This window comes from Grammomys surdaster, unplaced genomic scaffold, assembly GCF_004785775.1.
Source record: "Grammomys surdaster isolate TR1022 unplaced genomic scaffold, NIH_TR_1.0 242, whole genome shotgun sequence".
Taxonomy (NCBI): Eukaryota; Metazoa; Chordata; class Mammalia; order Rodentia; family Muridae; genus Grammomys; species Grammomys surdaster.
The window spans coordinates 4,604,015-4,618,496 of record NW_021604687.1 but is presented as its reverse complement, the minus strand read 5'-3'; the positions used below and the strand labels follow the sequence as shown (position 1 = coordinate 4,618,496).

The following is a 14,482-nucleotide window of genomic DNA, read 5'->3' as shown; positions in this document are numbered from 1 at the left end:
AAAGCAAAGCAAAGCAAACCAAACCAAACCAAACCAAACCAAACCAAACCTCCCTCTAAAGAGGCTTCCTCTGCCTTTGGGAGCCAGGAGTGCTCATTTGTCCCTAGCCTAAGTGCTCAGAAGCCATCATATCTCTAGACATTGTGCATGTGTTGCTGCTTCCAATCCGTTGTGGACCTTTATACATGGCTTTGCTTCAGCTGATGGTTCTCTCTGTCTAGGTCTTTATGCCTCTGTCTTTATGCCTAGGCTAACTCCTATTCAAACTGTAGGGCCCATCTCCAACACCATCCACATTCAGGAGCCTTCTCTAACCTATTTTTTAGGATATTGTGAATTCTGTAGGGACCTATATAGGTTCAAGACAACTCAAGACCAAGTTCTCAGCACAAAGGAGATTTATTTGCCTCAGAGGGACAAAGGACAGGGAATAAGAGACAAAGAACATGATAGAAGATGAGGGAGAAGGAGAAAGGAGCAAGGGAGAGGGAAGAGAGGTATTTGTTAGGGGCAGGGTGGGTGATAAAGGACTGCCTCCACATAGAGAGAGACAGACATAGCCCATAGGCAAATGGCAGTTTTTTTTTTGTTTTTTTTTGTTTTTTTCTTTTTTTTTTCTTTTTTTTCCTTTTTTTTTTAATTTCTTTTTTTTTTTGAACATGAAATGCTTTTTTATAGCATGTTTTACAAGGGGAGGGGGTAAGAGGGTCCAGGTGGTGGAAAAGTACAAAATCTTCTTGGCCTGTGCCTTGAAACATGTCATGGTCTATATGGTACACTGCCTTGAATTATGATCTACCTGCAGTTCTTCAGAAGATATGGTACACTGCTTGAGTTATGGTCTCCCTGCTATTCTTAAGAAGACATGGTACTCTGCTTTGAGTCTATATGCAGTTGCTAAGCAGGATCTTGCAGTTGCCAAGCTTCAGAGGACATTGTGCAGGTGGGGAAGGGTAGGGGGTAAGGGTAAGGGCGAGGGTCCTGGCTTCTGGCATCTCCCCCTTCTCTGTTTAGTTAGAGAAGGCGTCTTATGTTCAATCCCAACTATGTGAGTTTTGAATTTGGATGTCTAATTATGGGGGGTCTTAGACAAGTTCACAACCCCAAAACACTGATGTGAGACGAGTCACATCGATGGTCGAAGGCTTTAGGCTGTCGACGATGGGCAATGTCAAGGGACTCTGATGTGGGTGAAAGGAGGGTGAGAGCCCTGTCTTAGGCCATGTAGGCTGCACCCACTCCCAGCACCACGCACTCCTTTTCGGCTGCATTGGGTGGGCCCCTGGGAAGTGGACCTACAATAATCCCGTCATTGGGCTAACTCACAGCCATCCTAGTCTCTTGTAAATGTTCAAGTTACCAACCATTTGTCAGTTTGGGGTGTAATATTGTCATAAAGGAAGGCTCCCCAATGTTAGCGGCCATATCAAGGGTGGCCTTGGTTTAGGAAAAAGCCAATTTTTGTTGTGGTGATCAAGAGGCCAAGCTCTCTAGCGAGAGAAATGAGGGCAAAGCCAGGCATACCAGGAACCCTTCTGGAGGGCATGGAAGTCTAGGGGTAGACCGTAGGGGGAGGCAGGGGAGCTGACAGCTGTGTCAGTCTCCTGCGGAGTCACTTCTGGATCCTCTGCAATTTTCAGCTGATGGTAATGAACTTCAACTGCCTTCTTGATGGCAGCATCAACCTGGTTCCGTGGACGACAGGTCACGGACGATGATCTCTGTCTTGCTCAATCTTGATGTCGTGCGCACATCCTCTCAATGAGGGTCCGTCCGATGGGTCCGTGTCTCGAGCCCCACGTCTGGGTGCCACTTGACCCGACCGGCAGGTCCTGGTTATTTGTGGGGGCGAGGAGGACTGCAACCTGCTATTCTTCAGAAGATATGGTACACTGCTTGAGTTATGGTCTCCCTGCTATTCTTCAGATGATATGGTACACTGCTTTGAGTCTATCTGCAGTTGCCAAGCAGGATCTTGCAGTTGCCCAGCTTCAGGGGATCTTGTGCAGGTGGGAAAAGGTAGGGGGTGAGGGTAAGGGCGAGGCTCCTGGCTTCTGGTCCATCTGGGTTAGAACTTCTAATAGCAGGCATCACGGGTGATTCAATTTTACCTGGGATGCTGTGTGAGTTCAAGCTCCTGGGAGTCCCTGTTTTTCTTGGTTTTCTGCGGTTGGGTACGGAGCTGCTGCCTGCGACCTGCTCTAGGCTCGGTCCCAAACCGGAAGCCAAATGGCAGTTTTTAAAGATCAAGGGGGAAAACTTTGTGTTAGGATGAGGTGTTTCATTTTAATTGGACACGTTAATTAGATGAGCAAAAAAGGGCTTTTGATTGCTGGAGTTCAATACTGTGACAGCTGTACCTTGGTAGTCATCCTCAGGAGGAAGTGGCTGAGTAAGGGAATAGACCTTGGTGGCTAGCTTTAGGAATGCAATCTAATAGATTTTAGCAAGGCAGAGGGAATGGGGAAAAGGGCGTGGCCTGCCAGAGCCATGTTTGCTATGCTTGAGCTGGCTAGAGTACCTTCACATTCTTCTCTCCTAAGGGAACCTCATGATATACTAATATTATCTATTATAACATAGGTCACAATGTATGACATTTATAAAAAATTTTGTATTAAATCAATAAAAGGACTGTATTAGGCAAGATATCTTCTATGTCTGTAACTAGATACTAAGATGATATAAAAATTTACTTCAGGGCTTGTGAAATGGCTCAACTCCAAGATTGACAGCATGAGTTTAATCCCCTGAAACTACTCAGTGGAAGGAGGGAGCTGAGTTCTACAGATTGTTCTCTGACCTCTACATGATTGCCACAGCACATGCCTTCTTCCAAATAAATAAAGTGCAATAAAAGCTAAAAAACGTTCAATTCCACAAGCTAGTCTTAATATCTGATGAGCAATGGAACTTGCCAGAATACAAAGATCTCACAGTTGAAACAAGAAAATAGAAAAGTAGTTGTCTTACATTGTGATAAGAGCAATAACTAAGGTTAGTACACACCTGTGGGAAAACCTAAGGAGGGCAGGCAATTCTGCTTTTGGAAGGAAGCAATAAGGCCCTTAAAGAGCAGGGACTCATAGTTGGGGCTGAGAGGAAGAGCAAAGGTTCCAGACAGACTGAGTGGTATGGATGATGGAGGAGAGAGGTCTGGGAACAACACACATCTGTGGAAGAAATAGAGAATCTTCCTGAATTTACAGAAATTGTGTAGAGCTTGATCTTGGGAGATGGAGGGGAGTAAAAAGGGAGGAGTGTAGGGAGATGATGCTGGGTAGAACCCAGGCACACACCTTAAACTGTCTTTGCAAAGAGCCAAACATTCTTCAGGGAAGCAGTGACCCACTGAAGGGTCACTAAGGTGTGTTAGCTCTGGTTTTGTGTCAACTTGACACAAGCTAGAATCATTAGGAGAGGAGGAGGGAACATCAATTGAGCCATTGCCTTTATAAGATCTGGTTGCCGGCACACTTGTTTGCATTTTCCTAATTACTGATTGGTATGTGAGAAGATCCAGCTCATTATAGGTTCCTAGGCTGGTGGTCCTGGGTTCTATAAGAAAGCAGACTGAGGAAGCCATGAGGAGCAAGCCAGTAAGCAGCACCCCATGGACTTTTCATCAGCTTCTGCCTCCTGGTTCCTTCCTTGTTTGAGTTGCTGTCCTGACTTCCTTTGATGATGAACAGTGAGTGATGTGGAAGCATAAGCCAAATGCTCTCCTGGCCCCAAGTCATTGTGTTTCATCCCAGCAATAGTAATCCTAAGACAGAAGAACATGGGCAGGAAGCCGGCACGTGTTTCAGGAAGTTCATTCTGGCAGCAGAGTAGATGATGGATGGCTAGCTGGGAGGGCACACTAGAGACGAGTTCTTCTGCTCAGTGGGACATAATGTAGGGCCAGTGTACAACAATGAGGACATGGCATGGGAATAGGAATTGAGGAGAAGATGTTCAGGAAGTAAAAAGAATAAATCAGAAAGGAAGGCAGATTATGGGGGACTGGAGAGAGCTATCACATCAGGAGTCTGGTTCCCTTACTAAATTTATGACCACAGATAGGCTATGTGACTTGGATTTCAGTCTTCACTGGTAAGGTAGAGAGATGATAACATCTCTTTACTGTCCTATCATGAATGTTAAATGAGATAATGCATATAATGCCTGGATACTGTAGGCACTGATGACAATGATCAAGATTCGAGAACAGGGCAGATGCAGATGATAAAGAGAAGAAATTCTGTAAGGGGGAACTGTGGTGTCTTCTCTTCAAGATAAAGGGATGTGGAAAGAGCTAAACTTACTAGATCAAGCAATTATACAGTTGAGCCTGGGGTTTGGTGTGGCTTTTGAATGGAGTTGTCAATGAAGCAGACAGCCATGCATGAGTTCCTGGAAGGAGAAGCATTCAACTGGGGGCGCTATGAGTAGTTGAAATCATGGGGCTGAATGAGGATCCTACGGAAAGTATATGCATAGCAAGCAGGGAATAAAGCTGAGGACAAAAATCCCAGGATACCCACAAGGATCTGAAAGACAGCTAGGAAGAGTTCAGCAAGGGCAGTGAGCAGGGGACCACAGAGGTAGGAGCCTACAGAGCAGTTTCTACAGAACCCATGTGACAGGCTACAGTCAGGAGTGCCACTTGCTGCTGCCAAGTAAAACGGGGATTTAGAAGTGTCCACTGAATCACTGAGGAACACAGGTGAGCTTTGCCGATTACTACGTTTGGTGGAGTTGTGAAAGGGAAGGAACCACGATGCCTGGGGTTAATGTAAAACTGGAAGGGGGTGTCAGTGATTATGCATTAAGAAAGTTAACCTCAAAGTGGGTGTGGATAGGGCAGCCACTGGAGGATGCAAGACTGGAGGACAGATTTGCTTTGGAGACGAGAAGTATACACAGGAGATAAATGGTGTTGATTAAAGGAAAACTAAGGGATGAAGGATGAAATGAAGGAGAGGATGGGGAAGACCATGGGGAGAAGGTAGGAGCTTGCCCAGCTGAAATGTGAAGATGTGGTCAGATATCATGGAGCAGACACTATCTGTCTCACTACAACTCAGCCACAGGCATATATGAAGGTGACTGTTCTAGAGGTCATGGGGCAGGGGTTGAATAGGCATTCACAAGAATGCTAGGGAAACAAATCCATAGGTAAGAAAGCAGGAAGGCATATACATTAGATACAGTGGGCCCACTGAGCCTGAAAAACTTCCAAGGCAAAGTGGAATGAGGCCCAGTGAACATCTTTGACCACATGAAGGACTATTTTGTGGGCTGGGAGTTAAGCTAAATTTATTTTGTGCATAGCCAATGGACAGAACAAAGAGAGACCCAGATTCTAGTGTTAGGTAAGAGAGAGAGAGAGAGAGAGAGAGAGATAACAAACCAGGGACAAACTGAGATTGCTTACCACTGGAAGTGATTTTGTGGTCACTGTGGCTCCACTTGGTGAGAACCTAGTGGACAGGATTCCAATCTGGAGTGTGACAGAGGACCTCAGAGACCTTCTATTTCCCAGATCCCAGACTGGGAAAGTCCCTTGTGTGCTTTCCTGGAAGCTAGACTAGTGGGCTCCTTGCACCGTCATTCTGACCTCTCTGTGGGGAAATCCCATTGACTAGCAAGACAGTCTCAGGAAGCAGCAATTTCCAGCAACCATCTCAGGATAATATGGCCACTCCTCAGTCATTATGAGGAGAGAGTCCAGACCAGACAGAAAACACTTCATGAGCAGTTGGATTTCCTCCTGAATTTCCCTGTTTGACTAAGTTCTTAGGCAAGCAAACAAGACACTAACAATCTCAGAGCTAGCAAGAAGGCAGTGGCTGACTGCTGACCTTTCAACCCTAGAAAGTCAGTGGTCAAACCTACCCTACACTTCTCTCTCTCTCTCTCTCTCTCTCTCTCTCTCTCTCTCTCTCTCTCTGTAAGTTATAGCAACTCACCTCACAACTTTTTATGTTTCTACTGTAGCACTCACCCTTCTTCTCTTGACTTACATAGACTCTGAGCCAAAAAAAGCATGGAAAGTCATGTCATCTAAACACCAGCAAATAGAGATGAAATATTTTTCAATGCAATGTTTTTTGAGAACAGGATCAGGATGTTTTGATACAGGGTCTTACTATGTAGTCCAGTATGGTCTTAAATTCACAGTCCCCTTGCCTCATCTTTATGAGTGCTGGGATAACAGGCATGTGTATTCATGCCTGTCTGAGGACATGGATCTTCATAATTTCCAGATTATTTACCAGTTTGGCTGGGTATCGAAACAGCAAATGCTAGGTGAAAATGCCTCTCTCTCTCGCTTTCAGATTTTATTATTATTATTTGTTTAAGATTTATTTACTTATGTATACAAGTGCTCTATTCACATGTATGCCTGCATGACAGAGGAAGGCATCAGATTCCATTATAGATGGTTGTGAGCCACCATGTGGTTGCTTGGAAGTGGACTTAGGACCAGTGCTTTTAGCTGTGGAGCCATCTTTCTAGGACTGAATAGCTTGCTGTTTTCCTCCCACTTTTTTCTATGTGTAGCCCTGGCTGTCTTGGAATTCTCTGCAGATCAGGCTGGCCTTAAACTCAGAGATCCTTCTGTCTCTGCCTTCCAAGTGCTGGGATTGAAGGCATAGGCCACCATTGTCCAACTAATTTCATATATTTCCTTGGTTTTATATGTAATTCTGCCATTACCTTGGATTAACTGAGTATCTTTTATACTTCTGTGTGCCTTATTCCTTGTCTTTCACAGAATGATGGGGTGTAGTAGTCTATTACATTTGTAGGCTCTAAGCCACTGTGTCTGGTATTTATACCTTTATGTTACCTTCTCTTTGGGAACTCAGTATGTACCTGTGATTTGGTTTAATTAGCATAACATGGTTAAAGTTCTACTGTGCCAATTTCAGATATCATTATTTATATATTATTTATTCTTGGGAATTTTGTACATATATACAATGAAATATGATAATATCTACCCTCATTTTTCCCTCTAACTTTCCTCATATGTACCCAACATGTTTCCCTCTTAGCTTCATTTCTTCTTCTTTTGTTTGATGACTCACTAATTTCAATAAGTCACATACATATATATGACTGTACATATATATATATGTGAGTATACATATATGTATACATATATACATATGTACAAACATATATATGTATAACTATATATACATATACACATAGCTATACATGTTTATACATATATATATGTACAACCATATATACATATAAACATATATATTAATATATATTAATATATAATATATATATATTAATATATAATATATAATATAATGTGTGTATATTATATATACACACATATATATACACATATATACTATATACACACACACACACACATATATATTACAGTTCCTTACGTTGTGGTGATCCCAACCATAAAATTATTTTTGTTGCTATTTCATAGCTATAATTTTGCTGTTATGAATCATAATGTAAATATCTGATATGTAACCCCAGAGAAAGGATCATTCAACCCCCAAAGGACTAATGACCTTCAGGTTGAGAACCATTGGGTTAGACTGAAGCCACCTAAGAGGGTAGAGCTGCTTTCATTGGAAGCTTGCACTTCACTACCTTCTCCAGGAAGTTGCTTCCCCACTCTCTTCCTCTGTTCTCCAATGGCAGATACCTAGGTGCCAGTTTAGTTAGCTATTTTCAGGGAAAAGAAACTGAAAGACACAAGTCATAAGACCTTCTACTCAGTGACTGCAGGTTGACAGAACTGAGGATGTCTGGACCTTATGGGTCCCAGCAGTCTGGTGTGTTTTTGTTTGTTTTCGAGACTACTCAAAATTGTGACTTACCAGGAACTTTTAACTACCCTGGGACTCATCTTTCTTTGTTCACTCTCAATTTGATCAGGGCACAGTAGAGACAATAGGTGGTGCTTTTCTTATTTTTGAATGGAAACCTTTGGGTCACCCTCCAAACATAAGGGCAGAAACAGGGTGAGCTATAGAGGGGACCTGGGATGGGGAGGTCCCACTTAGCTTGAAAGGGCACTGAGAATGTATGATGGAGCATAGGAACTTGGCTCTAGAAGACCAAGGGTGCATATCAAGCTTGAAAGGTAGCATTAGAAATGAACCTATGGAGTAGTTTGCTTCAGGAATGGGAAATCCAGAGCTGTCTCTAACTATAACTTATCTGCAAAGATCATTAATTGCGAATAGTGACTTCTATTATGCTGTGAACCATGTGTATCTGTTTGTGTGTGTGTGTGTGTGTGAGAGAGAGAGAGGGGGGGAGGGAGGGAGGGAGGAGAAGAAGAAGGATAAGGAGGAGGAGGAGGAGGAGGAGGAGAAGGAGAAGGAGGAGAAGAAGGAGAAGAGAAGAAGAGGAAAAAGATATGCCTTTCATGGAGATAGATGGCTTCCTTTATACTATAAAGGTCTTTACAATTGTGCTTTCCTTTTTACTTGAACCCACACATCTTAAGAATCCATAGATTTAGAATTGTGGAACTAGGGTTGGGTATGGTGGTGTATGCCTTTTCAGGAAGCAGAGGCAGGTGGATTTCTTTGAGTTTGTGGCCAGCATGGTCTACAGAGTGAGTTCTAGAACAGCCAGAGCTACTCAGAGAAACCCTGTCTCGACAACCCCCACCCCCATCCTGCCTCCAAATGCCTTAAAATTTGTGGAACTAAAAGGAAAAGAGGTGACTTTGTTTCCTGGCCTGCCTAGAGGTGGAAGCTGCGGGCAACACCAGACATTGTTTAAATTAGACGGAGCTGGGTTTCCAGGTGCAATGTTAAACTAGAGAATTCCCTGTAAGTAACAGAAGTAAGACATATAAACAAAAACCACTGAGGAGAACTTGGTACATCAGGATGTGGTACTCAGATATGATGCTTCAGGTCCTACCACATGAGAGGGAGATAAGGAAAGCTAGAATGACTATTGCTTGGAATGCGTACACCTCCTAAATGTTGGTATTACAGGTGTGTGGGATTGAGCACAGGGTCACTGAGCACTCTACGAACCTAGCTTCTCCCCAGCCTTTTTAGTTCACAGACTTAACTGTACATTCTTTTGCCTTGGTGTGTCTTTTTCCAGTAGCCAACCTTCTGGATAGGATCTGAGCCTTATCAATACTTCCCACTCTGAATCTATAGACAGGTCAATTTGTAAGAGAAAAATAAAAGAGGAAGCCTTCTAATGGCAGGATGTTTGGGCAGGGATGTGGACTTTGAAGGCAGGAGTCACAGTTTATCCTGGGTCTTTCTTAAAATACAGTGTGCTTGCCTTTAGAGCTTCTGACTCACCCTTAGACCAGGCAATCTATCTTCAGACTACATTCCCAGCAGTACCTGGGGGAGACCAGCTCATTTTCCTCCTACAGTATCTATAGAAACATCTGTTCTAGCTTGCTAGAAAGTCAAAACAATGACTTGCCAAACCATCGTCTCTTCTACTGAAGGACACATTCCTGTTGGCTGATGCACACCCTTCCCTAAGGGTTCACCCTGGACTGCCTGTGTGTTTGTGGAGCTATGAATTGATTTTGATGACGAGTTGAAGAGCCTCATACATCCTAGTTTATTTAACCTTCTCACATGAATAGCAAGACTTCTCTTTGGAGAAATCATGGAATGGCTACTGACTCATAAGCCAGCAATTAGCCCTGGAAACAGGAAGCAAAAAATAGGCTCTCTAAAGCAATTTCACTCCCTTTTGGTCAGGTCACAAAGCATCATAGAAAACATCCTGCATGTGGAGTGGGTTCACCTCACAGTCTTGCAAGGTACTCTGTGAACTGGGACAGTGACTTTGTCATCTTGAGGCCTCAACTTTTCCTTCCATGAAAGTGGCCATGGTAGTACCTAGCCTGCCAGCTGCATGGCATCCTTAAGAGGTCAAACTAGAGTAATGGAGTGTGAAGACATATTCAAGAGCATGTGCAGCTTGAACCTATTCATATGATCACCACCAAAACACCAAACAACATATCCTAGAGTTCCGTCCATGACAGAGAATTCATATCCAGAATTCAGTGTATTGTGGCATTTACTTGAATTCAGTGTATTGTGGCACTTACTTTGTGCCTGCCTACAAGGGCCTTTGTTAGCATTGCACCCATTGGTCCTTCTTTTGGTCATATAGAAGCAAGTCCAATTTTCTACTGGAAGAACGTCCAGAGCAGTTCTGTTACTTGATACAGAGTAGCCTCTGAGCCTTCTCACAACCAAGTCAAGCATTTCCTTTCCCTGAACTGTCATTGCTATTGTTCTTTAAAGGTACTTTAAATAATTTATGGCCCTTAGCATCTTTTGTCTGGTCTTGAAGATGGCATTTAAGATAGTCTAGAAAGGAAGAATGAAGTGGCAATCATCTCCCTCAGTTCCAGATGAACCAATTTGTGAATTAGCTTCTTTGGTGGCCACAGCCCAGTGGTGCATTTCCTCTATAACTTGACTATAAACATAGAGCTTTCAGAGCATCACTTCCTTTCAACCGGTTTATTCTGCCTCGTAGCCAATGCAATGATTCTCAAATTTCACTAGGGCTTATGGTTTATCCTTTACTTTCCCCATTCCTTCCCTACTTCCTGCTTCCCCATGTCCTTATTTTTCTTCTTCAGCCTAGATCTTTAGGACAACATTTTGAACATTCCCTTGAATACAGTCTCAATTCCCTTCTTGTCTAGAAAAACCCCAAGCCTGATCCATCTGTCTTGTCACTTCTCTTCACCTACCCCGTTCTGCCTTCACTTTCTTCCTATGTTATACTCTGTCTTTCAAGACCTAAGATTCTCCAGGTATGCATTTGATCCCTGATCCTCTAGCTTACTCAAGCTTCTGCTTCCACCTTGTGCCCCATCATGATTTTTTTTTGTTTTTAGTCCCATATCATTGAACCAAAATATAATTTTATCTCTTTTCAAGGGAGAAGGAAATGTTTTGTGTTCATTGTCCACTGAACTGTAGAAATTTTGGCTTGTCCAGCATGTAGAAAGCATTACTGGAACTCTCTGCTGTAGTATGCCAGCAGGTCGGGGTGGCCGTGGTGACTGTCAGAATGGGTGAGAATGGAGGGCAGAGCTGAATCGGCTTCACTGGCCTATTAACATCCCCCTAACCTGACTTAACGGGGTGAGGGTGTGTGTGAAGACAAACATGGTGAACTTTAAAATTTCATTGGGAGGGTAACATCTTTTCATCAGAAGAACAGTGTTAGTATTCATGAAAACTATTCTGAGCAGCTCAAACCAAGAAGATTTCCTTCCTGGAACAACAGAAACTTAGCTAACTCCATATCACAGTGCCTTCTTGAAGGCTACCCTGGAGAAGGGTCCACATGACTTCCACATTTTCAAGTGCATGAGTCAAGTTGAAATTTTCAGACTACCCCTAAAGCATTAATTTACAGTCTCTTTTGTAATTCTTCCAAAGCCTGGGTTGTCTTTGTCATGACACTTCTTAGGCATTCTCTCCAAAAGGGACACCATGGTCCACTTACTTATCTGTCACAGCCTGCATGAATTCATCCAGCAGGTCATCATACTCCTTCCCACGAACACGTTGGTGTTTCAGGCCGATGTACAGAGGATCTCTGAGAAGCTCCTGGAATAGAGAGCATCCACTTACTAGACCCACTCCATACTAGACCAACTCCATATTTCTTGCTGTATTATTGGTTTCTGTAAAACAAGAGTCCAGGTTTAGTGGGAAGGACTGGAGTTAGGCGGAGAGAAGAGCATAGGACTCTGCCTCTGTTTCCCTACTGCCGAAGGGTAATCCTTGGAAGGGTCTGGAAACCAAGTCCCTGTCTAAGGGTGGATTCCTGTGAAATCCTATTTTTAGGAATGAACAATGCTTTGGGGTAGCTGAGCCTCCATTGGACACTTTTTCAAGCTCTGGCTGTAAGCTTTGGGTTTATTTCAGGATTTTTAAAATAATGTCACTATTAACACTTTAGCTTGGATTATTATTTAATCTGAGAGATAACCTGTACATTATAGGCTATTTAGCAGCATTGCCAACCTATACTCACAAGGATCCAGCAATACCTCCACTTGTGACCATAAAAATGTCTTCAGACATTGCAGCAGATATTCTTGAAGGTAGAAACACTCTTGGTTGAGAATCTCTGAAGCCAATTGAGGGTAGCATCTCCATTGGTGAGTGGGGATCTCATCCAAAGATCTTGCCCCCAAAACAACTTATGAAACATTCATTCATCTTAATTTAAATAAAATCTTACCTTCCACATACATCACACATTGCTAGGTGTTGGGGATATGAAGGTAGAATAACAAAACTAGTAATTTCAGTGAAAACTGATGCTCATCTTAGCCCTGTCTCACAGCAGTCACATGCACATAGGGTCTTTTCTTGTTTGCATTGGTCTGACTAGCTTCTCCCACTGGGCTTCCTATTTTATCCATATCCCTATGGGTCAGCAGGTTAATTCATACACAATACATTTATTTATTAATTCATTTATTTTAATATCCATTGAAACTTCATCATATAAGAGTAAAAAAAACTGCTGAAAAACTATAATGTCTGTTAATTGTCAAATCTAGACAAATCTCAAGACATATGATGTGAAATGACTACATGCCACCTGATTTCATCCATATAGTGTCCTTGAAATAACCTAACTATAGACATAGAGACCAATCATCAGAGTTAGGGAGAGGAAGAGGGAATGTGGGTATGGTTATAAAAGGGTAGTATGAGGTACCTCTATATAAAACTTTCCCATAGATTAATTGCCTTAGTGATAAAGGAATCTATACAAGGTATAGAGCTGAACTGCCACAACTGAAGATAACTGGGAAGTTGGTATAGGGGCATGTGGTAATTTGAATGAGGAATCCCATATAGGCTCACAGGTTTGAACACTTGGTCCCCAGTTGGTAGTGAATTTGGAGATGGGGTTGTAGAATCCTTAGGAAGTGAAAACTTGCTGGAAGAAGTACATCATTGCAGTTGGGATTTGAAGGTCTATATTCATGTTTGCTAGCATTTTGTCTAGGTGCTGCACCACAGTCACCTGGCAACAGCCAGATATACCTGACTCACTATAAAAGGGGCTGTTCATCCTCTCCTCTTTCTCTTACTCTCTCTCTTTCTGTCTCCTTTCTCCTGCTCTCCTTCTCTCCCCATTCCCCTCCCCCTCTCTCTCCATGTGCTCATGGCCGGCCTCTACTTCTCTACTCTCTCTCTCTCTCTGCCTTTCTCTGTCTCTACTACCCTCTCAACTACCCTCCCCATGCCCTGAATAAACTCTATCTATACTATCACTCCTCAGGGGGAAGGGATGCCTCAGCATGGGCCCTCAGAGGCACCCCCTTCTCCCATACCTGACTACACATCCATCAGACATTCCTTCTTTCTTTATTTTTATAAAACACAACAGAGTTTCTTTTTCCTATTTCTCTTTCCATGCTTCCTGTGTGCAGATCAAATGTGATCAGCTGGCTTCCTGCCCCGCCCCCATGCCATGTCATGCTGTCCTTACCTTTATGAACTCTAGCCTTCTGGAACAAAGTTGCTTTTGGTCATGGTATTTTATCACAGCAACAAAAAGTAATTAAAACTCTGTGATTTTTTTTTCTGAGTAGTGCAAGTGAATCTACAATATTTTAAAATAAGTTAAAAAATAAACAAGACAGTGTCAATGTATGTGCAACTCATGGAATAAAAATGCCATGTATTTACTGAACATTGTCACTCCTGACTGCAGCCTGGAGTGTGATAATGATCAGTGAGAATGACTGATTCTTAGAAGGTGCTCACAATCTACTGAGGGTGTGGGTGAGTAAACTATCACAGAGACAGATGGCACTGCCTTGGGAAGTAGTGTAGAACAGGATCACAGTGTGGAGAAGCAACTTGAAATGTGAATTGAGAATGTATTTTGGGGAAAATGGTCAGACCTGAAAAGATGGTCAGATTCTAACAGATTATCTGGGTTTCAAGACAGGGTGAGCACAAAGGAAGGTTGGAGGCTGGAGGCCGAGTGAGGGAAAGGTGGCTAGCATGTTTGGGAAATAACCATCTACTATAGCCTCTTGGAATTTTGCGTTATTGTGTCTAATACAACCAGAGCAAGAGCTCACTGACAAATCCTTTTCGTTATCCCTGTCTGAGCTGTTGTTGCAGGATATGAAAATAAGGGGGACGTGAGTCAGGTTTTACCTCCACCATGACAGACAGTTGTGACTTTGGGAAAGCTTTTATGACCTCCCAGAGTCTTCCTGTCATCTGTCCAATGGAGATAGAGTGGAGCCACACTCTGGTTATGGTGATTGCATGAGAGAATACGAGAGAAGCTTTATGAATGACAACACCTGGTATAAATGGTGGCAAGCATTCTAGCTCTTAAAGTCTTTGATGTGCCCCATCCTGAGGCAGGTTCCACCACAGCCACAGGAAGACTCTGAACTCTCTAAGCAGATCCAGGAGGGCAGTCAAAGGACCATCAC

General features: G+C 43.0%; 1 protein-coding gene across 1 annotated transcript in view; it reads right to left on the bottom strand.

The window, feature by feature from the left end:
- Me3 (malic enzyme 3) overlaps positions 1-14,482 on the bottom strand; it is a 175,977-nt gene that overhangs the window by 25,159 nt on the left and 136,336 nt on the right. Inside the window, exon 6 of the mRNA XM_028774705.1 lies at positions 11,506-11,609. Coding sequence (XP_028630538.1) covers positions 11,506-11,609 — 104 coding nt within the window. The remainder of the gene's footprint in view (positions 1-11,505; positions 11,610-14,482) is intronic.